This window comes from Lagopus muta, chromosome 5, assembly GCF_023343835.1.
Source record: "Lagopus muta isolate bLagMut1 chromosome 5, bLagMut1 primary, whole genome shotgun sequence".
In the NCBI taxonomy this organism is placed as follows: Eukaryota; Metazoa; Chordata; class Aves; order Galliformes; family Phasianidae; genus Lagopus; species Lagopus muta.
The window spans coordinates 56,604,739-56,632,347 of record NC_064437.1 but is presented as its reverse complement, the minus strand read 5'-3'; the positions used below and the strand labels follow the sequence as shown (position 1 = coordinate 56,632,347).

The following is a 27,609-nucleotide window of genomic DNA, read 5'->3' as shown; positions in this document are numbered from 1 at the left end:
TGGGTTATTCCGTGGATTCATAAGACCATTCCTAAGGCTATTTAGTATTTACACAGTTGTCTCAAGCATGTTTCTACAAAGCACCGTGATTTATTAGCTAGCTCTTACACAATGAACTAAAATACTGTAATTAATTTGTTAAGCTTGCTTAAGCTGACCACAAGATCAATCCAGCAACTTCAGAATCATCTTTGACTGAATTCAGATACCTCTGATATTATAGCCCCCACCTGCCTTTTCTTAATTTAGTGGCTGCCGGACTGATGAATTGACCTTTTCTCTCTTGTTCATGTGGCCTTTTCACTACTTCCTTCCTTCCAACTGTAATTTTATTTTTTATCTAACTACAAGCAAGCCCTCTGCTCCCCCAGCAGGCAGCTGCTGCCGCCTCATCCCAGGGCACTAAATTCTCGCTGTCTGGGGCAGACCAACAAGAGGCAAATTCTTTGCTGGCTGAGCCACAGTGAAGGCCAGCCTCGGGTAAGCCCTGCTTGGCTGCCAGCCTGGAGAGCAGAGATGGCCCAGCAGCACATCCCCCCATCCCGCAGCCTTCCCCGCTGCCCAGCCCGCAGCTCTCCCCAGTACTCCTCTCCTTTCCCCTCTGCCTATGCCCAGCTGACACCTTCAGATGTCCACCACCTGCCTCTCTTTTCTTAGCATCCAACAGTGCTTCCAGCTCCAGTTCCCTATGCCAACTCTTCATTCAGTCTCCTTTGTCCAGTTCTTCTTCTAACTTCCTATCCCCTGTGACTTTCTCTGCACTGACAAACAATTCTGCTGACTGCTGTCCCTCCCCTGCTACTGGTTCCTTGCACAGATGGTCTCAGCATAAAACTCCTCTAATTCTTGATTACGCTTTCTTTGTGAATCTCAGCCTCCCTCCATCTCATCTCAAATCTCCAAATTCTCAGTTTAAGGTTTTACCATTCTTTCATCTACACCTCACTCTGCCCTGACCTTCCCATCCTATCCTTTTTTTTCCTTTTCCTGAATTGTCAGTTTATGTGAAACTTGGCCTCAGTCTCTCAGCCAAGGGTTGCAGCGTGTTCATTTGTTCTGTGGGAAAGAAGAAAGCTTTGAAGGCTGATGGCACCACAATCACCTTTTCATTTTTGTGAGCATCATATCCATCATGAAAATAGCATAAGCCTTCATCATGGCTTTTCTGTCTTCACCTTAGATGTAATCCTGGCTGTACAGCCATGGTCACAGGTATGCAGAAAGTGGGGAGGCTGGAAGAGCTGGCACAGCCTAAATGGGGAGAGAGGGAGAATATGAGGCACAGAAAACGTACCTGGGGGAATGCACATACACATCCAGAACCACTGGCAATTCCTAGGAACCAGCACTGGGACAGAATGGTCAACAACAAGATCCACCACACTGAAGAGAAAGACTGCCCACCAGAGCCAAAGCTTCTGTTGCAATACAAAAGAGACAAAGAAGGGGAACCTGAAAATGTGGTTCTCTGCTGAGGGACTACAGTGCAGCAAGATGTTACTATTTTTACCCTGTTCCTTCTCTGTGCTCAGTCAGGTCTGCTCAATTGAGAGACAAGGAATTCTTTCTACTTTTTCTTGCTGTTGGTTCTACAAAGCAAACACATAGGAAAAAAAGGATGGAGTTTGTTCCACATGCCTGTGTCCTCAAAACCAAGCTTCATGGTTTAGGGTTGCAAAACTTCCACATAAAAACAGTTCTGGGCCTGCCAGCTTCAACTTTAAACTCCTTAGCAGTTACGTATGTTTGTGAGTTTCAGACACACATTCTAGGCCCTACAGGAGGTGTTCCAAATGGATCAATCCTGAGGCATCCAGGATGTCATGCATGAGATTATTTTCTCTGATTTACTGGTAAAAGTGACAATTTTTTTCAAGTATGTGCTGTGTCCTAACTGCCCCAGGGCTGGCAGTTCTGCAGCTTATTTGGTGCAAGGGGAAACTGCAGATCCATCAGGCTACCAAGCAAGCTGATCTTCAGTTACACAATCGGAGAGCCAATCAGTTCAAACAATTTATCTTTCAAAGTTAACACTACAAATGAGAGAAACCAGCAAGAGCTTTTTCATTCATAATAGACAATACATTGTATTTTTTTTTAGCATAGATTTTCTAGGTGGGATAGTATCAGCTGGCAGAAACTTCTAATTTTCTCTACAGTAAAAGACAGGGCAAATTAAAGGCTTCGGTTTTCTGTACTTTGAAAAGGGAATAAGGCTGGAATGAAAACTCATTTAAACTGAAACAGATGCTGATTATTCCAGCCCAGTCAGGCTATCCAGAAAGAAACCAACATTTCCTGACTCATTTCATTTCTCTGGTACCTGCTAACCTATTCCAGGATAAGCCAAAAGGATGGAGCAGGATGCAAAAGGACACGCTGTGCACTGGTAGACAAGCTTCTCTCAGCTTGGGTCTGCAGCACCTCAACCATAGTAAGCAAAGTGCCTACCAGGGACAGCATAACTCTCAAAGCAAGGAGGAGGAGGAGTTTGGTACTCACAAAAGTGGCTTTAAAACTACAGAGGTTAAGTTTGCCTAAGTTTGACTCCATAGTCAAGATGATAAGAGTTTGTCAAGGCATTCTGGAACATATTCTGATGAAATCACTTTTCCCCTGACCTCCCCAGGGACCCTGGGGAATTGAGCTTTTCAAGGGAAAAGCCACTTCCTCCCAAGGAAAGTGCATTCAAGTCAAATGTGGCCATGGGTTCACCAGCTTCTTGCATGCCACACATTGCGGTTGGACTTGGATGCTGTAGCAGCACTGCAGATCTACACGCCTGCAGGTGATACATGGCATCTCCTGCCACGCTACCTGCTCCACCTGACTCTCACATCAGACTTCCAAAGTTGGCTGGCACCAGTGCTGTGGTGCAGCAAGGCTTAGATTTCATTCACACTGCATGTCGTTTCTTGCCTTCAAAGGTCCAGGAACATTAGTACCAGGCTGACTGGTATGGCACGGTGTGCAGCCCAAGTTTTTCTTTGCTGAACTTCATAAAAGGCTGTATCCTGCCCCTGCACTGTGTACAGGAGGGAGCAGCCTTCCATCTCCCCTTGTCCTTTATGATCTTCCATTCCTCAATAGGCACAAGCATAGCCTATCCTGCGAAAAAGAGAGCCTGAAGCCAACCAATTCTGTAGTTTATCATTTCTAGTTGATAAAGCTGCAAAGCCAAAGGAAAGAAGCTAATGCAGAAGCCAAAAGGGGGAAAGGTCTCTGGGAGTGGTGGCCCCAAGAAGGCTGAACAGTTTTATTACATGTTTTTCTTAAGATTAATAGGTACAGTAATCTCAGGAAAAACAACTCGACTGTGTCCTAAAAGTTACTGGGAGTGGCAACACGTCCATGCTGAGCTGTGTGAAAAGCCAGTTGCCCCATGCCCAGGCAAGCACCATCACCAACAGGTCAACCAAGGCCAGAAGCAGCAGCAGCTTTCCTTAGATGACATCCTGTCACTGTTGTGAGCCTGCTGCCTGAGCAAAAACAGGACAGTCCCTATGAAACAACATCGACAACAAACCATCACCACCAAAACAACCCTCCATCCCCCCCAGAAAACTCACCAGTACCCACAACCTTCCTTCATGTTCTCTCAAACAAAAAAGATTTTCTTCAAAAGGCATTTGGGAATGGAAAACTGAGTTGGAATAAAATATGTGCCTGTTGGTCTTAATAGCTGCAGCTCTGCTATCTATTTTCTCCCCCTCTTTCAGACTGTCGGCAGGGACCGAGTGTTCTTCTGGAGCCAGGGATGGATTTCCTGAACGGTGACAAATAGCAGTAAAGCTTGAAGTTAATTCCACAGTGAAATCATTATATAAATTGCTCTTTCCAGCAGGAAAAAGATGGATGAAAAATAAAACAAATCAGAAAATAGTATGAAATGAATAATCTTACAGTTATGGGAAGCTGGAAAGTACAACCCCAAAAATGATGCTGGCTCAGTCAAGGAGCCGAACACTATAAGGAGCACACCTGCAAATGAAAATCTCAGTTGACAATTTATGAAGAAATAAAATAGGATCCTGAAAGCTAGATCTGTTCAGATGTACAGTGATCTTCCAGGAGGACGTCATCAAACTCCTGCCAGGAGAGAGGCAAACTAGGCCAGAGTGCCAGCAACCCTAATATTTCGTGTTGGTGTAGGAGCACACAGCTCCTGATACTGATCTGGTGTGCTAGGTGCTGCACAAAGCATTTTTCTGGCTCAGAGACTGAAAGCTGAACTGAATACCAGAAAAACAATGTGCATTTGTCACTGACACAGGGAAGGGGAGAAAAGAGAAGCAGCCAACAAGCTGCCAAGTCTTTTACAGGCCATACAGACAAGGGGAGCATTGGAGAGATCTCAGATTATTTTTTTCTACACATTAATATTTGGTTAGTTGCAAGGCTTGGTATAGAAGCATTAGAGCTGTCTGAAACGGTGGTGGAACTCCCATGGGGATGTTTCAGGGTGAATCTAGGGACTGAACTGACAGCTGGTACTGCCCTAAAACAGATCCATAGGGATGGGCTGAGGAAAGAAGGCTCCTGGAGCTGAATGCATTCAATGTGGAAGAAAACAGAGCTGGGAGACAGAAAAGGAAGAAGTGGCACAGACAAAGCGACAGACTGAGAACAGTCCTGCACTGTGAGGACAAGGGCTTGGTTATTCGAGTTTTCTTTCCCTTCCTTGTTTCTCGGGGGCAGAGCCAAGTTTCAAAGGATAATAATACAATCATTTGACTGTGTTAAGAGCTTTATGGCCAGAGTTTACCATATGTTAAAATATTGATTCTATTTCTAACATACGCTTTTGACATGGACATTATTTTTTCTGTATAGAAGACTGACTTCTGCATACAAAAGCTGGCACTTCAAAGCAGGATCCAGTGATGCTGGATAAATACAAAGCGACGTGAGTGAAGCACAAGTCTCAGACTTTTTCCACTCAATTAAATAAAGATAGCAGGAGAGACACTAAGCAGTGCGTGGCGGTGAGAAGCTGGAATAATTAAACAATGATATGACAGAAGGTGCGTTTACGGGCAATTACAGCATGTCTCTGCTGGCACTTCAAGGCACAAGGCCAAAGACTTAAGCGATTGAAACCACACAAGTGGAGCAGCAACCTCCTAGAAATGCCATTCTGGAGCACCTAGCCTGCGAGCCCAGAACGGGGCTCCTACACAGCCACAGGACAGCAGTCGGCCTCTGCTTTCCCTGGATGTTACTGCTAGGGAAAGAACAGGGAGAGCAGCTGGTCAGAAAGCTGTCTGTGCCCCCTGGGGAACATATGGCCACGCACTCATACTTGCATCCATAGCAGGGAGAGACAGAATCTTTGAGCTGAGGAAGGATGTCTCCTCCTTGTCTTGATGTGTACAGCTTGAGAACAGCACTGCAACAAACAACAACGAATTTAAAATGAGTATATTCAGCAGCCTGAACTAGAAGAAATCACTTATATGTTAACAGCATTCCAAAAACAAGCACAGGGTTAAACACCAGGCTACCAAGCTTAAGGCCTTGAAGGCATTTATGATTTCCTCAGGGAATCACAGAGGTTTTCTGCTCCTCCCTGGATGCCAACCCACCTCCTCCTGCTGCCCTGAGGACGGATCTGCACCCCCCCTACTGCTCAGCAGCTTAAGGGAACAACTGCATGAAATCTGTGCATGCATTTCTGAAAGCATCTGTATGCATTATTCAACACACGTTAGTCATGCTGGTACACCACATTTCTGACTTCATCAGCACATACAGAGGTGAAACAAGCTCTAAATGTTCAGAAGAGTAGAAGAGAGACCTCCCTGAAAAGTAAACAGAGATAGGTGTTGTTAAAAGCTTCTTAAACTGTCAACGAAGTATTTACTTAACTTACTTAAACTCAGAGCTGAAAACTGCTCTCAAGATGAGCAATTCTCTCAAAGTGTATTTTTTAAACACCCTTTGTCTGGGGTTGCATGGTTATACAGGACGTTCAACCAGATTTTCCTTTTTAAAGTAAGGTCTCAATCCAGACTTTCTTGTTGCACGAAAACAAAAAAAAGAAAGAAAAAAAAGAAGGAAAGCGTGAACTTGAAAGGTTCAAAAAATCAGAATACAAATGAAAAGCATTTAATATGTATGAAGACAAAAACCAAGACTTGTAAACAAATGGGACTGGCTTCACCTGAACACTTTTTTCTTCTACTTAGAATGTTTCTCAGTACTTAAAATAAATGTTGTCTTATTTATGCAGTGGCATACGCAGCAAGCGACTGCCACATTATGAAACTCTCTGGATTCCAGCAATGCACATCTCTGCTGTCCGTCGCACTCAGAATATCTGGGTAGAGGAGGAGGAAGACAAGCTTATCATTTATACAATTACTGCTGGTTTTGTGGTTGTGAGGCTTTCTGCAGAGTACAAGAATAACTTGTTTGCAACACCAGTAAAAAAGGATGGAACCTAGAGTGCGTTGTCTCTGGAAGTCTGCTCACCCAGTGTCAGACACCATCTGGCTTCACCCCAAGGCACAGCACACAGTGAGGGCACAACTTCAGGCCTGGGTGCCCCCCGAGGTCACACACCGATCGTGCTGTCCCACTGCAAGCACATGTCTTGCTACCATAAGAAAAAGAGCATGTATTAGAGTACAACAACTCCCAGATGTAGGAAATGGAATAAACAAACTTGAACCAATATAACTATGCTTTCCTTAGCAGAACAAAAATGGAGTCCTTCATATATAACTGGAATATCAGTTAATTGCAGCTAATATCACTCTAGTGGATGAAAGCCAAAACCATCACTGCTTTTCAGGCACCTTGAAAAGTATGACCCTGAGCACCCAGCAATGCCCGTGCCTTTCTCTCATGCAGTCTTTCCAATCCCAAAGATAAGAACTGCGTTTTCCTTAACGCACTTAAAGAACTTTCTTAAAAGCAGACTTACCAGAGACTGCTGAAAACAATCCTCATAATCACTCTGCCTCAGTGCTACCAGCTTTCCAGATGGGCTGCCAAGCCGGCATTTGACTAACTAAGAAAATAGGTTTAGCACAAATCTGGATTCCTCTTCTCAAGCACTAAAATGCTTAAGTAGCACATCGAGTTGACCATTGTTTCTTATCACCAAGCAAACAAACTTTGTTGGCAGGAAAACTGCGTTTACAAAGTGACTCCCTGCAGGACTGAGATGGGCTCTGGTTGCTACGGATGCCGATCCTCACGGTCATCCACAACGTCAAAAAACCTATCCCACAATTTGATTTCAACGTTTTGCTTTCAGTTCATTTTCTCTTTCTCTGCAGACCAAATTTATTACCACAGGAGTAACTGTTGGTTTCACAGCACACAATTTTCATTCATAACAGGCTGTCTTTTCCATTCATTTTTAACCAGAGTAAAGATGTTAGATGGATCAGTTAAAACAAACTACCAAGTCACTGATCTGCAAATTGTGATGTGCAAAACGCCCTGGTCTGCAAACATTCATAGTCTTCATAAATCAGACCCCAGGCCCTCGTCCTTTCCCTTCCAATCAGTAGGAAATACCAATTGGCACACCAGAGACTGCTTTTCCCACTGAAATCAGTGAGAACACTTCTGTGCACTTCAAAGGGTACAGAAGGATGTCCAAAGCAAGCACATCCATTTTACAGTCTCACCAATGCCAATCTTTTGACCTGCAAGTGGAACGTATGAATCACAGCAGAAGCGGGCCCGCTTCTGGGCCATCTGAAACCAAACCAAAAGTGTTATCTTTGGCTGACTCCACAAAAGGCAGGAAGTTGGGGACCCATTTTCAGCCTCTGCAGGTTGCTCTGCTGGCCCCAAATGCAATGAGCAGGCAAGACTTCAAGAGAAGTGAAAGCTGGCTACCTGAGGGACCGTCAGTTTCCTACTGTAGGTTGCCTTAGAGGAAAAAGGAAATAGTTCTGGAACAATGCAGACAGGCTTTAAATAACTGTCAGAGAGATGCTGCTTACTGGAAGTTAAAGGTTTATCCCAGGTCTTACCGTAGACCATAGATTGCCTTAGGTTCCATAGCAGACAGCAGAGGGAAGCACATGGCCAGCACAGAAATTATCACAGAATTGTAAGAAGCTGGATTTGGAAGGGAGCTTTAAAGGCCATCGGGTCCAGCCGCCTGCCCTGAACAAGGACATCTACAGCTCCATCAGTGCTCAGAGCCCCATCCAGCCTGACCCCGGCTGTCTGCAGGGACGCGACATGCGGCCTCTCCGGGCAACCTGTGCCATTGCCTCACCGCCCTTACTGTGAAGACTTTGTTACCTGCAGACCCTCGAGGAACCCACGGCCAACACAAACAGTGCGTGGGGGAACACAGGCAACTTCACTGGCGAGAGCTGGGATACGGCAGCTCCGGAGGGCGAGCCGGGCCCGTGCCGAGGGCCGTGAACCGAACCTATCCGCACCGCCCCGCGCTGCAGGCGGCTCCGCACACGGCTGCGCGCCGAGCTGCTGCAGAGCGGCGGGAGGGAGCTCGGAAATGCAAATCCGCGCTCTGCGGGGGGGATCCCGGCGCACCGGCCGGGCTGGTTTGGCTGCATTTATGCCCTCGACCTTCGAGGGTTTTACCGGCGTTTACCTTCTAACCAGCAGCGTGATTCACCCCCACGAACCCCGAGGCGCTGCCCGGAGACGAACTCGAGAACGCGTCAGACCGGGCAGAGCCCACCCGTCGGTCGGTACCCGCTGGCTTTTTATGAAAAGCAGCGGCCCCCGCGCCTCACGGCCACGCCAGCTGTACGCACTCAGGCAGGCCGGCCGCAGCCGAGCCAGCGTGCGCCGACAGCAGCCGGCACGACGCCGCGCTGCAGAACCAGCTGCTTCCCCCTCCAGCGCCCACCGCGGAGGTGGGCGGCCGACGCCTTTCTCCCCCCCTCCAAGGACTACAACCCCCAGCATGCACTGCTTGCAGGCGCGGCGCATGCCGGGATTTGTGGCTTTCCGGGCAGCCCGGCACATGCGCGTGGGGTCGGAAGCCGCTATGCCGGAGGGTAAGGGCGCGTTCCGGGAGGTGCTGCCCAAACAAGGTACGGCCGGCGGGCGGGACGCGGCCACGGGCACCGCCACGAGGCGGCTGACGCGCTGCTCTGTCTCCTTCGCAGGGCAGCTGTCGGTGGAGGACGCTGCCGGCATGGTGCTGTGCAAGCCGAAGGTGCTGCCCCTCAAATCGGTATCACTGGAGAAGTTGGAGCAGTTGCAGCAGCTGCAGCGCGCGGCCATGGAGGCGTCGCGGCCGCCCGAAGGCACTGCGGGCCCCCAGCCGCAGCCTTAGGTGGGGTGCCAGGTACCAGCCGAGCGGCCCGGGGCCTCCTTTCGTCTCGTTCTTCCCGTACGCTTGCACTGCGAACGGACGCGCGCGGCCCGAGGAGGCGGCTTTCCTCCCGCAGAGCCGCAGCTGCGCCCCGGCGGCTTCAATGGCCTGAGGCCGCGGTGCAGCACTGAGAGGGCACAGGGGCACTGCGATGAAAGGCTTGTTAATTCCGCACCGTACATTCGTACCGTTAGTTTAATTACTTCAGCCTTCAGCTACTCCCAGGGAGTGGAGGGGCAGCTGAGCTCTGCTGCTCTGCAACAGCAGCGACTGAGCCCCGGGGAACGGCACAGAGCTGCGGCCGGGCAGGGGCGGGTAGAGAGAGGCCCTGCCCTAGGGCAGCGGGCACGGCACGGAGCTGCTTTTAGAAACACGGCTTGAACGTGGCATGATCGCGTGTGGAGCCAGCAGCTGGACTCACACCTTGTGGGTCCCCTTCAGGACTGTCCGTCATTCTGTACTTAACACCTATTGTAATACAAATATTGGTGACAGAAGTGCTGCGCAGTGCTTCAGAGTTTGGAACAGCCTAAATGCAAAAGGCAGGAAGGAGAGCTTCACAAAAAATATTTTTAATATGTTTTTACCAGAATTTTTCACTTTTCCAGTTACATAGAAAAAAGGACCGGTTTGGTACGTGCTGGCTGGAATACCTAAAACCGACCAGTGGAACAGGTGAACTTGTCCAATGACCCAGCTCTCATTTCTTGGGCTCTTTAAGACAAAGAAACAGCTATTTTTCCTCCCAAAGCACAGTATTTCAGCAGCAGCAACGAAGGGGATCACAGCGGCTTAACCTGACCCTTCTAGAAAGCTCTGTATAAATCAGGGATTGTACAATGAAAACACTGTCCTTGAAAGAAACAGCGGCAGTCAAACGTGGATGCAAACATGGAATGACAGGTCATAAACATGGCACTTACAAAAAGATAGCTTATCTGAAGGCACCACAACAGAGTGGCCAGTTGGTCTATTAGATGCCCGGAGAAAGAACTTTTCTTTCTGAAATTTATAAAACTATTTAAAAAAAATGATCTGTACCCAAAACATGTGCTCTTAAAAAAATATGAACTGTGCTAAGCAACTCTTAGAAATTTGGTATATAATATATGCATATACATACATACATGCACACGTGCCAAAAAGGCCTGTGTGTTTGTATATATATATATAGACACCTATCTTTTTTCCCTTTCAGCTTTTAAGTCTTCAGCAGTTGGTTCCAACATTCAGTAGCTTTCTAGCTTAAGCTGGCCTCCATCTCCTTCACTCACAAAACGCTTCCTGCCCCTGTAAAAAAAAGTAGAAAGTATATTTTCAGCAAGTGTACAGCAGCATCACTTCTTCTGCTCGTCTGTCATTGTGAAGAATCTTCTCTTGGTCTTGGGAGCCAAATGTGAGGTGTATGAGATGAGCAGAATGAGTCTTGATCACTAGCAAACTAAGGCACCTGAATGCTACATCTAAGGTTATTAGGCTGTTCAAATTTCTACTCTCCTAACCGTTTAACGTTGAACATTACCATTCACACTTCTAAAAGCTGCTAGCTTGAAAGCCTAAAAATGATATTTTTCTACCCCAAACTGAAATACAAGCTCAAAACACCTCAGTATATTGATGAGAGCTGCAGTATAATCCAGCTTTTGTCACAGCAACGACTTTCAGCCCTACCAAACCCACGTGCAAGTTGATACTGAGATACAGACAGACTGGAAAATACCTGACAGCATTTCTGATGCATGAAATCATGAATAGTTTTAGCATCAAATTTAAACTTTTATGAATTCCCCATAGGAAATGAAATTTACAGGTTGTATTCTGACTGAAAATACAGAACACTGATTAGCTACAGTAAAACAATAATAAAACAGAGAACACTACAATATACGTGCATCTCATGGTTGTCTTTTTTTTTTTTTAATCAGGGATGTAGAGATTTTGCCACATAAATGCCTTGTTGCTTTTTGACAGAAACATTACGATTGGTGTCTAATCCTGGAACTCAGTTCAGTTTACAATGTTTTAAACTGTTTTAAAACTTTTTTTTTCCCCCTTCAGGTTTGTCTGCACAGATCATTAAAACTCCTGAATCTTCCAGCTCCACTGCGCTGATCTCTGCCAAGCAAATCAGCAAAACTGAGAGGAGAGGCAGGCCTTCATCTGCTGCAGCACATAAGCACACTGCTGGGGATTCCAGCAGAGGCTCACTTCCCTCAGACACGTATCCACCCTGCTCTTTTTGTTCCTCCACCTTCCCTAGTCTCTGTACCAGCCTGTCACACCCAGGTTATAAGATCCTGCTTTCAAACTGAGCGCCAGCACCTCTTTGTAATAAAACAAGTACCTTGAAGGACAGACGTCTCTCAGTGGTTTGGAGATGATTCCAGCCTGAAAACATTCCTCTACAAACCGCTCAAGCACAGAATAGGAGTGTGGCACATCCAGGTTAATGTCTGGTATTTCACAGTAAACTCGTTCATAGCCCTGTAGTTTAAGGATGCAAATAATGATTTGGTTGTTCTGGAATTACAATTTTCTAAACATCTTTTGGCACTCAGAAGATGACTTCTTTTTAATGCAATTTCATGTATTCTTTAAGCAGTTTCAACAAACTGAAAGCAGAACACCTGCAAATTAGTGGCAAAGCAAGGTGTCATACCAGCCCATTCCAAGAGCTGGTGTTACACAACAGCGTATCTATATAAATACACTAGCTGAGTATTTCAGCTTCTTAAAAAGACAGAAATCCAGACAGTACAGACTGCATACGATAGCCTAGCTGCTAGTAACACAAGGAAGAAGGATTAATTGCTCTGCCCTGTAGATAGAGTGAAGGCCACACATCTCAATGAGAGATGCAATAAATTACAAATAGCGTTTAAAAGAAAATAGAAGCTACTTGAAGATCTTGCCCAGCATTCTTTCAGTACCATACTTACTCTTTTCATTTGGTCCATAGTAATGACAGAAGACCTCGAGAGAGATTTCAGCAAATCCAGCATCATTTTAAAGGTCTTTTCTCCAGTTGACTCCAAAACCATCACAATTGCCTAAAACAAACCATGCAGAGGTTTTAACTGAAAAGAAAATAGTGGTTCGAGTACATGCTGTGTAAGCATACCCACGTGCAAAGAAGAGTGAACGTAACACTGTGTTTTCTGGGAGACAAGTCCAGTTGCTACAAGCAGTCCCAATTTGAAAGGAAAGCCAGATAGAAAGTTATTTGTGTAAAGATAGAAGGTATGAAAAAAGAGAAAGGACCAGACAGAGTGAAGAGCCCTGCCTACTGTGAGGGGTACGTGACTGCATCTGCATGGCTGCTGCAGCACTGATGGCAATTAATTTTGCATCTAGGGTTTTAGAAAAAGAACTCCTAAGTTCAAAATGTACCAGTCTCCACAAACCCCATCAAAAACAGGTGTCCATTTTCTATCCTAGAATAAGGAATCAATTTATTGAAAAGATAATTTTATAACTTTGAGTGTTTGGCTTTCTTGGTAAACAACCATTTCAACTACTAGATACAGCAGAGTTCTTTCTCATATAGCGTGGTTCTGAATTATCTCAGCCTTCTACATGTACTTAGATGGAACAGTTCCACACTGAAAAGGAAATTACAACTTAACAAAAACAGGTAACACCTGTTAGTATACCCAGATGTCTGAAATCTGTTGTAATGTGTATTTAAAAGGAAATAAACTCCAATACAACCTGGGGCTTTTGCTGGTATTCCTCAGCTGAAAGTAAGCTAGGCTCTTCTTTAACAGATGTCTGTCTGAACCCAACAACCAAAATGTAATTCTGGATCTTCCCAGAGGTACCAGCAGCACAACACACAAGTGAGCATGTAAACCATTAACTTTACATGAAATAATTTAGTTAAGTAACATCAAAACTTGCAGCTGAGCTTCAAATTCCAGTTGCATGCATACCCACATCAAAACAAAACCCATTGGTGGTACTGGCAGTCATTAAAGGGACCCATTTCTCCTTACCTCATATACAAGTTCGTGGTGAAAATGGGGTACTTCCAGTTCCTGAAGGCAACGTTCAGCTTCCAGCAGGTCTCCAGAAAGCAAGTACTCTTTCAGCAGCATATCAATCTATTGCATTTTAAAACAAGCAAAACACCCATCACTAGTTAGGTACAAGATCTAAAAGCTGTCTCACCAACTCTTTTGGTGATCTGTGATCAACCTAGTAACAAGCCAGCTCCTGAAACCTGCAGCTAGAGTTCTAGTAAATGTAATTAAGTTGAGGCATGAACAGCAACCCGAAACGCAGTGTAAGCCCAATACCTCCCTCTGTAGCATAATACAGATGTGCTAGCACTAAAAGCTTTGCTGCAAGTTTATCTGTCAGTTTATCTTAATGCCTGAACTCTTTATCATCTGCTGCACTCACAGCACGAGAGATTACATCATGACTATTTTAAACCTTCCACCTACTTCATAGCATGAATCTCTTAAGTTTTCACAATCCTTCCAGCCTCTTTTACTTTCAAGTTATTGCTGTGCTTTTAGTCACTGGCGCCAAGAAATAAACTTCTTTTGTAATCTAACATTACTTCACCATTTTGTACTATAAACCCTAACAGTAAGTGCTTGAAGTTTAGCTTGAAGCAAGAATAGCTGCACTTGCAATGCAGAATATGAACCAGTATGTTTCCACCACTGGTCACTAATGATAGCCATGTCTATCAGCAAAATGATCATCGATTTTCAAAACCTACTTTGTATGAAACAAACTGAAATAAGAACATTTGTTTAAAAATGACACCAAACATCATTTAGCTGCAGAATATGTGTATTTCTCTGCTCATTCCAAACTAGATAAGCTTAAAGAGTAAACTCTGGAGGGAAGAGACTTGTGGAAGTCAGCTACCTCTTTAACAAGGTGTTTCACAGACTGCTGGCCACCTCCTGAGCCCCACACGTTGTCTATGCGATTTCCACCCTTTGTCACACTCAGTAACACGGTAGCTCGGTCCAGTGCAGCTCTAGAAAGTAAAGGCAGTGTTTTAGGAAGTGAGGAAACTTCATTGGAAGACACCCATAACATCAACAGCAACCCCCCACCACATCTATCACTGCTCTTTCAGTCAAAGTGATCCTGACTGGGAAGAGGCCACACCACCTTTACACTCTTGGTTATACTGAACATGGGACAGGGAAGAATCCTGCAAAGGCAGGAGGTCTGAATCATCAGCGCAGAACCTGAAGTGCTCTCAAAGGAAAGAACAGTTTCTTTTCGAGATGAATTGTAGCTGGACTGCTCCAAGGATGCAGCTTGGCAGGTACATCTCAAAACAGAAGTGACTTTAGTGCTGAAATAAATTTGGTATCTAAAAAATTGTGAAACTTTGGAGTTCAAGCTCAAACAGCACTTCGGAAGGCAAATACATAGTTGTGAAGAGATGAAAAAACTGAAGTAGGTGAGAAAAAGAAGAAATGGCAGATCCAGTTAAGCACTATCTGGCTAAAAAACGACCAGTTATCTCCCCATGCTCATATTAGTGTTAGTGAAAAAACAGCTATTCACTGAGATTTAACACACAGCAAAGACTGACCAAAAAATTGCAGTGGCAGCAAAACATCCCAGATGTGCAATATGCAGGCTAAAATCCTTCATACCACAAGAGAAACTTGTGTAACAGACTACCAGTTTTCACAACTTTACCCCCCAAATTAGGCGGCTCAGCCCTGGCCTTCTTCCTAGAAGTATGCAGCTTTAATCAGAACAAATGGAACTTTTGTAAGTTTTAGGAGTTCAGCACCTCATTATCCAAGTCTGAAACACTTATGGGAGAAGAAACAATTAAAAAAAAACATGGCTAATTATTACAATGTCTCTTCTCTCTGATGTTCCTTGAAACAGCCTGGAACTGAAAACATTTATTGATGAATAAAGTGCCACATTCTAGGAAAATATACTGCAAATGTACAAACTTACAAAATGTACAAATTTGAAACCTTTATGAGGCAAAACACTTCATCCCTTGTGTATTTCACAACAACTTTAAAGCAGCTGTGCTGACACTGTAACTCATTAGTCACATTAAAGCTTTTCCTAAAGACAAAACCTTTTATAACCACTTCTTGTTTCAGCTCAGGCTCCCCATTCAAACTGAAGTGGGACAACAAACCCCACAAACTGCCCTAAACGTATCAATGTGTTTTTAAGGCACTTCCAGCGTTTCTTAGCTGACCTGAGCAAATCTGGGTTTTGTTGTTATTGCAGACTGTGCGTTTTTGATTGCTTGAAATTAGAAATGAACTCTGAGAACCAAATGGTTTGTCCCCATGTCCCAAATTCCTGGTTTTCTTAGGCATTTGAAATAGAAAACCACAGCTATAGACCGCAAGAAACTTACCGAGCTTGGATGCAATCCACAGTGCCTTTGTAGCCATCTATGTAAGTACTGCTCAGAATCCCATCTCCAACAGCTCTAGCAATGAACTGGCCCACCAACTACAACAAAACAGAAGCACTTTTAAGTAAAAGTTGAATCTGAAAACAGTTTCAAGCAGACAAGTACAATACGCTTGCTTTTCAGATTTTATTTTTACCTCAATGTAAAAGCATGGCCTGGGGAACTGGATACAGGGATTACAAACTGGAAGACTCTCCATAGCTATTTTTCAAAATACAGTCTTACTTCATTTTGCTTTGTCAATTTTAGGCACAATTTAAAAAGAAAAACTTTCGATGACCCCCATAAAAATCTGTCAGAATACCTGTGGTGCCCTGGGAGAATCCAACACCAATTCAGGTAGATCTTTTAGCAGTCTGTCAAATGATTTTTCCACATCAGTTTTGCTTACTACTGTCCCACACAGGTCAGAGATAAGCTTAGATGTCATCTCCCTGTGACTGGCCTTCCCCTCTAGTGCCAAGGAAACAGCCAGCACTGGCACACTGTATTTCATTTCACCGAGGTTTAAATCCTTCAGCATCTCCTAAAATAAAATTTGTAAAAGACAACAGGTTAAGATCTCACCATGATAGAAATGTACGTTGTTAACAAATATTTCCACAATTACATGTATGCTTCTACCTATGTCATGAATTAACTGCTAAGGTATTCCTATGCACTTTTCTGGCAAACACTCATTTACAGCTAGCATTCGAGACTCGCTTGTGCACTGTAAGTTTGTCCCCTAAAATAAGTGTAAAGCACATGACGTACCGAAACCTCATTGGTATCTCCATGTTCAAAGTATTCCTGTATGATTGGTGTTAAGGTTTTTTCAAATGCTCTTTCATCCAGAGGTAAAACTACTGTTTCATAGACACAATTCTCCTATTTCAAAAGGAAACAAAACAAAGATTTTTATGAAGTGCTAACAGCATCAAAACACAATCTATACCTCTAATGCTTTAGTCCTCATAGTCAGTGTTCCACCAGAAAGTATCAGATTATGTCCCTATGGTTGAAGTGTGGACAGTGCTGGCTAAATGTCATATTTCTTGTATTTTGAGTTTAGTGTTAACTGAATTCACTGTTAAATGACAGTAAATACTCCACACTCTGCTCCTAGCATTCTTCTGACACCACATGAACACAGAATCAAGTACCCTGGTACTCAAGGGAGGGTGACAGAAACTCTTACCCCAGCCCCACAGAATTATCAGTTCCACAAGATTAAACTTTTAGCAACTCCCTGCAACTGACACTTCTGCCAGTAAGCCTGCCTGTCTGCCCCCTTCCTCAGGGGGTCTTCACGATCAGACAGGTGACAGCATGTACAGATCTGCCAGAAGAGAAAGCACCTCCAGAACATCTGTAAGCCAAGCTATTCCCTAAGAGGAAAACCTTATGCAGCAACTGGTCCTGAAGAGTTCTAGCACTGCCAGGACTCCGCAGTGTGATTCAGTTTCTCACAGACTACAGAATATTCAGAGCAATATTACAGATTGCTGCAGTTTCAAAGAAATATCCAACTGATGCTTATAGAAAAGAAATATTCTATGACCAAGAATTACAGCAGAAATCCAAAAGCCTACTCTTCTATCATAACACTTTGTTTACAATCTTAGAAAAGCTAAATCAGGAGTTTAATGCAATTCTCAATTTTTATACAAACTTATTTTATGCAATCATCTACTTCATTTTCAATAGCTGTCTGCTAATCTGCAATGAATTGGTGGAAGAAGGGATTCTAAGATACCCACAGAGCATCATCTCAGCAGCTCTGCTACAACAAAAAGCTGCAGCTCAAAGAACGCCACCATCACTCTGCTGTTGTTACAAGGGCTTTATTTATGGTCTCACAAATGCATCTGTCACAGAGACATCAATAATCTGTGCCTGTAATCTCAGAGATTTAATCTGATAAAAATTTATTGAGGAAATTGCTTTCTTTTTGTTGGTGTTTACACAGCTGTAAAGCAGAATCTGCCACAACATATCCTAAATAATATATGTAAATAAACAGAAAATCCGGGTCCTCAACTTCATACCACTTTCAAGCGTTTGCACCAAGAAGATACAAGATATTGTATCCACAGTGTTGGAGATACAAAGAAGAAAGAAGCCCCTAGCAGATAACCTCATGAGCTAAACTCCCAACTGCAGTCTGTGTTGTACTTTAACACAATGCCGGCTTGCAACTCCGAGCAGCACTGCAGCATTCACCTCCATGAAAACCAGCAAGAGAAGAACACACCTGGGAAAGGCACACTGCCTAGTCAGGCACAGAAGGAGGGCTTGGGTGTAAGACCTGTGCATGCTAAATATTGCAACACTTCTATACCAGTCTTCTTTAAGTCAATAATCCATTCTCAAACAAACAAACAAACGAGTACTTAATACAGCCAGTCAAACATCCATATAACTTGTGAGATTAAGCATTTATTAATATGAGCATCACAGTAATTTTAATTAATATAAAATCAAAACAAGCACTGAGCAAAGAAGTTTGCTTGCCTACCTGGTCATCATCATAATTAGGATCCTTAACATCTACTTCTTCCACATCATACACTTGACCTGGTGTTCCCCAGACTCCCTTACCACCTGCTCCACCTGGCAAAATAAAGAACAGTAAGAAACTAAGCAAGGACAGACAGTTTACAAACAAGACTTTGAACACAACCCAACATTCTTTCACTCACAGGTGTGCTTGTAGCCACTGACTCTGGCAACATATGCTGAAAATGGCAGAAGCATCTGTATGACATTCAGCAACCAGTCTTTTCATTACTTTCCACTAAGACATTAAAAGCAGTGTGCACAGAAGCACACAAGAATTACCGAAGGTTGAAACAACTGTACTTCTAAATATAGTCAAGCCCTCAGTTTACATTGGTAACACTTCTGCGAACCACTTGACCACAACAGTTCAAGCCTGTGTATTCAATTTACTAATAAAAGATACTTAAAGTTATTTAAGAATACACACAATTTTTTCCTGGTAAGATTCCACCTGCAATTAACTCCTATTGCCTAACAAAGAACCAAGTGCCTGCACAAAGACGGTGCGTTGCGAATGCAGTTCTCAATAAAAACACCACCACTGCATTCTGGACAGAATCTTTACCAGCTACTCTCATCACCAAACCACACCAACCTTTCTTTGGAAGACCTCTTCCTTTCCCAGACCTGGAGCGCCTGTCCAGGACTTTCCCCTTAGGGCTTGTTGGTACAACCAGCCCAGCCTTCTGCGTCTCTCCATTCTCACTAACAGAGTCTCCTCTCCCAGAATCTCTTGAAGAATTCTTCCTCAACCGCCTCTTTGCTTTAGCATTTATTTTGGCTTCGGTAATTGAAGTTGCAGGAATCCAATTGCCGTTGATTTCAGTCTTTCGTTCCTCAGAGCCACCATTTTCTTCATCGCCGGAGAACAGAGCATCACTCAGATTCTCCACTTCTTTAAAAGAAAACACAGTGAAAAATCTGTTATTGCTTTAAACTGGTTTATGTTAAAATACCAGAAGACGCTGCATTTAAAATGGCTTACAACATGATATACTACTCTTACTTCCAACAGATAAATGGTGGTGTTTTATTTAGATGTGTCTACACATCACAGTAATAAGGAGTTCCTTATCCCCTCACCCATACTACCCACAATCTAAACAGAGCTTATGTTAATAGTTGGAAAGCAAACGAATGAACCATTTATAAATAGGTAAACCACAGAAAACTCCACCCTTGTTAAACAATTTATCAGAATTCCACAGTGCATAAGACCTATGTGACTGGTTATCACTCCACCCACTCAATGCTTGTTGTGGAAAAAAACAACTGTCCGTGCAGTGAATGTTGTAAGAACTCAATGCCATTAACTGAATAGTCACCACAGTGACTTTGTAATTAATTTCCTACATCATCAACCAGCATTCCTCTCATTCGAGGAACTTCAAACAAGGCTCACTGTCTGGAAAATCAATGACAGACACACAAAAGCCTGCGTACGAGATTGCTTTAATTTCTGTTTTTGAAGAAAGAAAAAAAAGCTGTTTAATACAAAACTTGGAGAGTTTGAAAACAAAGACTCAGAATAAATGTTCTGAACCAACATGATCTCACTTCCCTAGGGATTGTTCCTTATTGTCTGCTAAGGCAAGACTGTTTCTAAAAGTCACCACGGTTTATTCCTCGCTGCAGTCATATGTAACAGTTAACTAACTAGCTTGGTCTCCTTTTAAAACACCCTCTGTAGAAGGAAAAAATCCCTCTTACAACCCCCACAAATGTTTCAGAGCACTGAGAAGTGCAATAATGTCACTCGTTTGTGAAGTCAGATCCAAATTTTATACGTGGATTAAGTCTTATTTCACAAAGAAGCTTCCCACACAAACTCTATGGATCAGTAGAACGTTTTAAGTGCCAAAGTCTTTGTAATTTCTTCATCTTCCTCAACTCATGAAGATGAATAATACATAATAATAAAGAAAAGCAATTGAGAACCTGCTTTATATTCCAGGTAGCACTCTGGGACTCCGTGTGAATTAAAGACACACACAAAGGCAACAACCTGAGCTCTGTTACGCAGCCTCCTTTTCTTGCAGTCAGAAGACTCACAGATACAACTTCCAGCCACAGCCCAAGGATGCACACAGATGAGGCACACAGGAGCTGCTTTTCCAGCTGTGCCAAACCTGCTTCACAGAAACATTCACAGCCATAAACCCACAACATGGAGAATATTTTAAACTGTGATTTGAACGTAGCTGAATATATTACTTTACCATTCCAATCCACTCCATTAAAAACGTCCACTTGACAATAGCTCCAGAATTGTATTTTCTCGTTTCAAAACAGGCTCATGAAAATGAGTTTTGAAAGCAAAGTACTCTAATAAAATATTTCTAACCTTAAAGTGCATATCCATATCAAAGACGATACTGCACTACAAAATGATGACAGCGTGATGCAACTGCCTGCTTCATGATCACAGAACCACCGTTCAGGAGCACACAGCTGTGAATGCTACAGCTGAACAGTAATACAGGCACTCTCGGATTAAGCTTGTACTCCCACAAAAGTATTCCCTTTAAGCTTGCAGCAAGCTAAGAAGAGAAAAACCACGTCCCTTTACTGAAAAACATTCCCACAACAAGCATTCTCAGTTTGTCTAATATTTTAATACTACAATGAAAGATTTGCATAAAGCTAGCACAGGGCAAAAAAGCAAAGCTGAAGAGAACAGGTTTTCTTTGGTGAATTCCCCAGGGAGCCCTCTGCAGAACCAGCTCATCTCAGCTAACCGAACTCCCAGCCCAGCCTCCCATTTGTTTCTCCAGTTTAGACCCCACGCTTCACTGATCACTTCATTCTCCCTCAGTTTTCAAAGGAAATGGTCACCAATTAATGAAAACAAGTCACTCCTTGCTAAGGAAAAAAGTGAGGCTACAGAACAGTCTCCACACACCTTCCTGATCTCAGGTTTGAGACTAAATGCAATCCTTTGCAGCCTATGTGACTTAAAATTGCACACTGTATTGTATTTATTATTTAATATAGCAGCATACAACTTGGAGCTGCAGCTTCTTTCTGTACAACACTGCGACCTGCTGCCCCTCCACTATTAGTTACCTCGTTACTCTGGAGAAAACAGATTCAATTTTTACTAATTTGGAATACTTTTATTTTTTAAAAATCATTTTTTATAAAATGTGTACATCAAATGACATGCTTTTTTTCAGCTTCTCACTGTGGCATCATATCTATACACACACATACAAGCAACAACATGTCCTGTACACTCTAAGGCTTTACTTGCCATGTGTTAAAAAGTTATCCAAATTGTTCTTGTTAATGTTCTATTAAGCCAGTTAAAATCTGTGGTACTCTGCAGCAAGAAGTACCAAAAAGAATACTCACCAAGTACTTCACTACCCACAAGTTTCATCCGACCAAATTAGATCTGTTCAGATATCTCACAGCTTCTTCTCTACCACCCAAATGTAATTCTAAAATGCTGAAAAGCAACCTACTACAGTGAACTGATTCTGGTTTAAAGTAGGAGTTCATAGGAAAAATGATGCAACTTCAGCTGTGTCCCATATCATCTTAACTTATATGTATTTTTTTCTAAAAATCATTTAAAACTTACAACAACTCACCGGCATAGAAAGGTCAGTGCAGACCCTCACAACTTGACATTGCATTAATCGGACTAAGCATAATGTAGCACTTCTTATGTGGACAAAGTCATCAATTTCAAGACAGCATAACATGCATTCAGTAATGTTTTCCCATTGCTGCTCACTTTAGCCAAGCCTTTCTTCTAATCTTAAGCTAGACAGAAAGGTAAGGCTGAAACTGCACCTGTAAATGTACCTTCATGCTGCACATTTGAATTTACCTCTGTCTTCAAATTTGCACTACTGAAATAGCATACAAGGAGTCCAGAGATACATAGATGAAACAACAATGCAACTTACAACAGAGAACAGCTCAGGTCAGATAAGCAATTTTAGGCAAAAAGAATACTGAATACATTACTTACCTACTGTGCTAACGTAAACATGCTGCTTTTCTATTTCCATAGCTGCTGAACAGAACTGACAATGAAATGTAGTCTTAACGTTCTCCCTTCAAGGCCTAAACAAAAATGGAGAAGCTTAGGGGGAAGAAAAGCACTAGAGTAACTCCTGAAGGAATAAAGAGCTGCAAAGGCTTCACCCACAAAAATAAATGTTTTTTAAGTTATAATTAACTACCAGTATCCACTGAAAAATTCCTGGGAAGGTAGAAGATGTAACATGAGAAAGCACCACCCTTAAACACGTCTATTTAAGCCTTGATGTCTTAGCACTTGTCAGTTCTGCTGCTTATAAAGGTGGAACCAGGATAAAAGCCATTACGTTTAGGATAAAAACCCTCCATATGCAGCTTTCTTAAGTTGATAAGTGACCTCTATCAACTCGAGACTGTTCACTTCTGCAGAGCAGTTATCTATATAAGCATACAGCATTAATGTTGTAATTGCATCCATAAGACAAACAGTCTCCAAGTTGAACTATAGTGATAAAATGATACCACTTTATCAAGTTCAGACAAACCTTTAGAAAACAAGACATTTTTAATTGCTCCCTTCAGGAACACAGTTCTTATATTTTACACTATGTTGATGAACAGCTGCCAAATTTTCACATGCTTCTGTGCCAATCAGCAAGGGATACAACCCAACACTTCTCTTTTTTCTGTTACTCGCTCTTCCTAGCAGCTGCTATTCTACAAATGACCACAGGTAACCGTGAAAAGGATCACCATCCATCTCTACTTACACAAAATTAGTGCAGCCTCATGAATCCCCACACACCTTTCTACCCGCAAGATTTTCACTTATCACCCTGTAGCACTGCAAGTACCATTGGCATGTGTCCATCTCACAAGAATTCAGACCCTTTCTCACCTTTTGCTGCCCTGAAAACTGCTTACAGTAGAGCCGTCACATTGTGACAGCAAACGACATCCCTCCCTTCCGCTTTTCTTTCCTTGTTTTTTCCCTCTCATACACACTTTCCTACCACAGAACCATTAACTGTTCATGATTCAGCCCAGACCGTTGAAAATAAAGTAACCGTTTTAGGGCACAGCACTGAGCTCTCATGATCTGGTTATTTCTCAACATCTGTCTCAACAGTTAACAATTTAATGGACTATGAAGTCCTCCCCAGCCCACAGGTTTTGTTTTTTTTTAAGTAAATATGCTCCCAACTTACCTCAGCTGATCACTCAGGTGTTCCCAGCGCTCCCAGTCACCGTTGACCACAAGCCTCCTTGAGCAGACTTCAATCTAACCGGAGTAAATTACCTTGTAAGAACAGTTTCGTTCTTCCTAGTGGAATGTTCCATCTGTTGGTCCACCTCTTATAAAAAGCAGACAAGACACAAAGCCGGCATTAAACAACAATCAAGAGGAAGGCATTCACCGTTAGTAACAAGGTTCTCCCTTCGAGGCAGAGGCATACTTTTTCCTCACGGAGCCCTAACTGAAATCCTCCCCATATGGCAGCATAACAGTCAGCACAGCCCCCATACGCCGTCAGGACGCAGCACCCCGCTTTGTCTGTAACTAGGACGTGGAATAACCGAGCTCCACCATCCCCGTTGCCATGCCGACCGCCCTCAGCTCCGCAACGCCTCCTCCCAGCCCGGGTTCTGCCCCGCTCCAATTCCAGCACCTCGCTTTTATCACCGTACGGATAAAATCCGCCGCGTTACGCCACACGGAGCCGCTCGGCACCTCCCTCCCGCGCAAACCGCCCTCTCAGCGCTCACAGCCTGCGGCCGCCCGAGCCACCGCTGCCGGCCCGCCCCGCGCCGCAGGCCCAGCACCGCCTCACGGCCTCCCACCGCCCCCTGAGCGAGGGGTTACCTCAGGGATGGGTGCGGAGAGCCGCCCCTCACCGCGGCCCGGATACCTGGTGGGCAGCCTGCCGAGTCCCCTCACACCGAGGCAGGACCGTTACCGGCGGCTCGGCTCGGCCCCGCTCGGCCCGGCTCGGCCCCGCCCCCAAGCCGCGCGCGCCCCGTCTCTGCTTGTTTTTGTTTTCTTCCCCCCAGCGACACGGCGGAGAGTGGCGCCGCCGATTGGCTGACTCCCTCCCGCTGCCGCAGCCAATCGGCGGGAAGAAAGAGAGGCGGGTGGGTGGGGAAAGGAAAAGGGTGGCAGGAAAGGAAAGGCACGGTGGGCGGGGGGGGAAAGCATGTCGGCCGCGTTGGTGTGGGGGCGGGAAGGGCCTCTCGTGTGGAGAGCGGGCGGTGCTCAACGGGGTTCCCTGTGCAGCTGCGCTCGTTGCCTGCCCAGCCTGCTTGCACAGGGCCTGGCTGCTCAGCAGCGTGTGCTCCTACTGTAAAAAATCAATATTTGCTATGTTTTAAACAAAGCCACGAGAAAATTGGTGCATCACCTCGTCCTCGCCTTGCTAACGGGAGGAGGGGGAAGGTTCAGGCCCTTTCCGTTCATACAGCACCTCTCTGCCCCTCCTCTGTGCGGGCATCACAGGAGCTGCCCAGGAGCAGCACGGCTGTCCGGGAGCCGACGTTTTTTTGCGAGGTCTGTTAGGAAAAGCTGCTAACGCACGCTGATAACCAAAGCCTGCATACCATCCACCGGCTCACAGGTTTTCTACCTCAGATTAGTTTGCACTACCCTTTTTTCTATCCACAGTGCCTAAGACCAGGCACCTGATTACAGGTGACAGCCTGTTTTATTGTCAAGTGCTCTGCCTCTGCTCAGCCCCTCCCAACAGCTTCTTCAGCCCTTGTTCTCCCTTTGCAGTCCGTCCCGCCTGAGAGCCCTGAGCAGCCATTCTGCTTCAGTGCACAACACCACAGGGTTCTTCAGCTGCCAGCGAGGGAATTACAACATTACGACTTGACTTTTGTTGGTTTTAGGTTTTGTTTTGTTTTTTACATATCGTTCCAATGTATTTCTACCCAAAATCAGTCTGAACTGCAGCCAAATTTCCCTTGTGTAAGTGCTGCTGTGTTCACTTATTGGCCCTGCTCGGCATGAATCATCAGAAGGAAGTTTAAGAACCAAAACAACAGTGATCTTTTAAAGGACTGTGTGGCATGATTGCTGTATTTTTAGTGATAAACACTTCCCCCAGCAGACACAATGGAAAGAAAATCTTTCTTGTTTGTGATAACTCCGGGTTCCGGCCATGTTCCAGGCAGGACAGCTTGGCATGATCACACAAGCCTTTCTTCATATAAGGCAGATTCTCAAAAGATGTTTCTCTCATCAATCAAAAAATATTTCCTACTTTTCTCTTTGCATATTCACTGCCTAGCATGTGATGCTACAGCATCATCACTGAGATGTGGAAAATAGAATCTATCCATTAACAATGATCGTGGAATTCAGCTTCCCCACAGCAAGACAGAGGAACTGAAAGAGATTCTGCAGCCAGGAGTGATGACAGAATGAGAGGTGATACAGTAACAGGAACCCGCACCAGAGAAGATGCCACAAAATAACACCTCAGTGCATCCTGCCTGTTGCTACTACCTGTTTTAAAGCATTCTGTAAAATTGCTGGGGGATTTTCTTGTAATATTTAGGGCTGGATCACTTCCAAGGCCCAAAAGCTATCTGATTAAATCAGAAGAAGAGGAAAACTCCTGAACCAACCAGCGCTTTTCCAGACAAGGAAACAGTGTGTTTTTCCCTTCTTCTGCTGCACATCTCTAGTAGCAGCCTGGTTATCAACCACTGAAAATCTTGTCTAGATTTGCAGTACAAAATTTCTGATTTCTAGAACACTATGACCTGAAAAAGGAATGATGTGCATGCAAGATTACTTGTATCTTCCTGTTGTATCAAGCAAACTACTCAAAGATATCTCCATTTTGCCTTTTTTGCCTTAAAACCTTAATGTTAAAAAGACATAGTCCATTACATACTAATCTCCAGGCTGCAGGAAGCAGCTTGCTCCTTCCCTGCTTCCCTCCCCAGCTGTATGAACAGCACTCAATTCCCATAAAAACAAGAGGGCAGAATCCCACTCTCCCCTTTCCCATCTACCTCTCAAAAAAAAAAAAAAAAAAAAAAAACTTAAAAGCAAACCAAACCCAGTTCCTGGCCAGTGCTCAGCTCCCACACAAGCTGCTGTTAGGAAAAGCTGCTAACATCCCACTTTTACCTGAACTGTGAGCTCCACTGTGCCACGCCGTGCTTTGCCACACAGGATCTGCAGGGATTCCTTTCCCCTCCTGCTCTCCCACCTGGAGCAAACTGCTGGGAGAGAGGCGAGCAGGTCACTTCCCAGCTCTCTTCCTCCCTTAGCGCTGGCTGGGTTGTTTTCAGACTCTCCCCTCCCTTTCTCACATGTTGGCCAAGCCCTCCCAGAACACCCAGGGGAGGGATCCGTTGGCTGCAGTTCCCCAAAACACGTGGAGAAGCCTTCCGCCAGCCCAGGGTCGGGGGCACACACACCCTGCACCCTCCTGCTGCCAGCCTTTGCTTTTCAGCACACTTCAGCAGGATTCACACTGTTTATCTGCCCTCCAGCACCCAGAGAGCAGTGAAAAGCAGAGAGGCTGTGTTTACTTAAAAACATCACCCAGCATTTTCTTTGTACTCCTCAATGTGTGTTTCTTCAGAGTTTTGCTTTCTGTTTTGGTTGTTTTCAAAAGCCAGCACCTGTGATGTTGACACCTCAGCAGTTCTGTTTCATTACAATCTACTCTGCTGCAGTGACAGAATATAGCTTTCCACACATAATGCAGACAGCAATAGCGTATCGAGTCTGCTAAATCATCTGCTCTGTTCTCCTGCCTGTCTCTTGGCTTTCTGATTTCTTTTCCCTCCTTGCACTTTCATTTGCATCTTCTGCACTGGCTTCAAGGTGCCTTCTTCAAATGAACTGCAAGCACAGCAATCTCATTCTCACCAGTCAGCATCAGCTCCAGGTTGAAAGGATACTGAAACACGCCTTCGCTTTTTTAATGCTCATTAATTAGACTTGCTTCTGAACATCTTCCTACAGCTCTATACAAGAGCTGGCAACAGTGCTGCAGCTCCATGCTGCATCTGCAGCCCCTGCCCAGGAAGGGCCAACAGGGGGAATGCAGGTCATATCTGTCTGGGTGTGGAAGCTCAAGTGTCACTTGCTGAGATGGTTTTGGACAAATGTTTTCATGAAACACAGACTATCTCTGCCGTGGCTTTCCAGGACTTGCCCCTGATAGTGTGCAAAAACCTTTTCCCCTTTGCGTTTCTTTGTGCACCTTCCTGTCAGGCAATTTGGAATTGGGTCTTTAAGACTGTTTCAGGCATGTCTCCTCTGTGTTACATTTGTCATCTGTTTATTCTTGCCTTAACA

General features: G+C 44.3%; 3 protein-coding genes across 17 annotated transcripts in view; 1 reads left to right on the top strand and 2 right to left on the bottom strand.

Moving 5' to 3' along the window:
* SHOC2 (SHOC2 leucine rich repeat scaffold protein) overlaps positions 1–8,242 on the bottom strand; it is a 68,598-nt gene extending 60,356 nt beyond the window's left edge. The window contains exons 1-3 of one of the 10 annotated variants that reach the window (XM_048944438.1): positions 5,707–8,242; positions 5,303–5,389; positions 1,103–1,251 (exon numbers count right to left, since the gene is read on the bottom strand). The gene's annotated coding sequence lies outside the window, so the exon portion shown is untranslated. Of the gene's footprint in view, positions 1–1,102 lie in introns of all 10 variants that reach the window. The other 9 variants (XM_048944433.1, XM_048944429.1, XM_048944432.1 and 6 more) reach the window with 9 other exon arrangements.
* A 37-nt stretch (positions 8,243–8,279) lies between these two features.
* Positions 8,280–11,672, top strand: BBIP1 (BBSome interacting protein 1). Its single transcript, XM_048944447.1, has 3 exons — positions 8,280–9,035; positions 9,111–9,280; positions 11,378–11,672. The coding sequence occupies exons 1-2, from the start codon at positions 8,489–8,491 to the stop codon at positions 9,278–9,280; spliced, it is 717 nt and encodes a 238-aa protein (XP_048800404.1). The 5' UTR covers positions 8,280–8,488; the 3' UTR covers positions 11,378–11,672.
* Positions 9,876–26,698, bottom strand: PDCD4 (programmed cell death 4). 6 transcript variants are annotated; one of them, XM_048944446.1, is made up of 13 exons: positions 26,428–26,698; positions 23,498–23,642; positions 22,279–22,373; positions 18,892–19,191; positions 18,253–18,347; positions 16,509–16,622; positions 16,057–16,278; positions 15,693–15,790; positions 14,204–14,318; positions 13,315–13,422; positions 12,259–12,369; positions 11,664–11,803; positions 9,876–10,609 (listed from the first exon to the last, which is right to left on the bottom strand). In XM_048944446.1, exons 3-13 carry the CDS (start codon positions 22,316–22,318, stop codon positions 10,549–10,551), a joined length of 1,404 nt encoding a protein of 467 aa, XP_048800403.1. In that variant the 5' UTR covers positions 22,319–22,373; positions 23,498–23,642; positions 26,428–26,698; the 3' UTR covers positions 9,876–10,548. The 6 variants fall into 6 exon arrangements, with proteins under 6 accessions (XP_048800403.1, XP_048800400.1, XP_048800398.1 ...); XM_048944443.1 differs by lacking the exon at positions 26,428–26,698 and adding an exon at positions 24,200–24,317 and having other exon boundaries at positions 23,498–23,644; XM_048944441.1 differs by lacking the exon at positions 26,428–26,698 and adding an exon at positions 24,154–24,316.
* Between the last annotated feature and the right edge of the window lie 911 nt (positions 26,699–27,609).

Coding starts and splice junctions, on each gene's coding strand:
- BBIP1 (XM_048944447.1), top strand. CDS start 8,489: ATGCAAATCCGCGCTCTGCGGGGGGGATCCCGGCGCACCGGCCGGGCT. Junction 9,036..9,110: donor GGAGGTGCTGCCCAAACAAG/GTACGGCCGGCG, acceptor TCTCCTTCGCAG/GGCAGCTGTCGGTGGAGGAC.
- PDCD4 (XM_048944446.1), bottom strand. CDS start 22,318: ATGGAAATAGAAAAGCAGCATGTTTACGTTAGCACAGTAG. Junction 12,370..13,314: donor ACCACGAACTTGTATATGAG/GTAAGGAGAAAT, acceptor GGTTTGTTTTAG/GCAATTGTGATGGTTTTGGA. Junction 10,610..11,663: donor AGAGACGTCTGTCCTTCAAG/GTACTTGTTTTA, acceptor TTTTTTTTACAG/GGGCAGGAAGCGTTTTGTGA.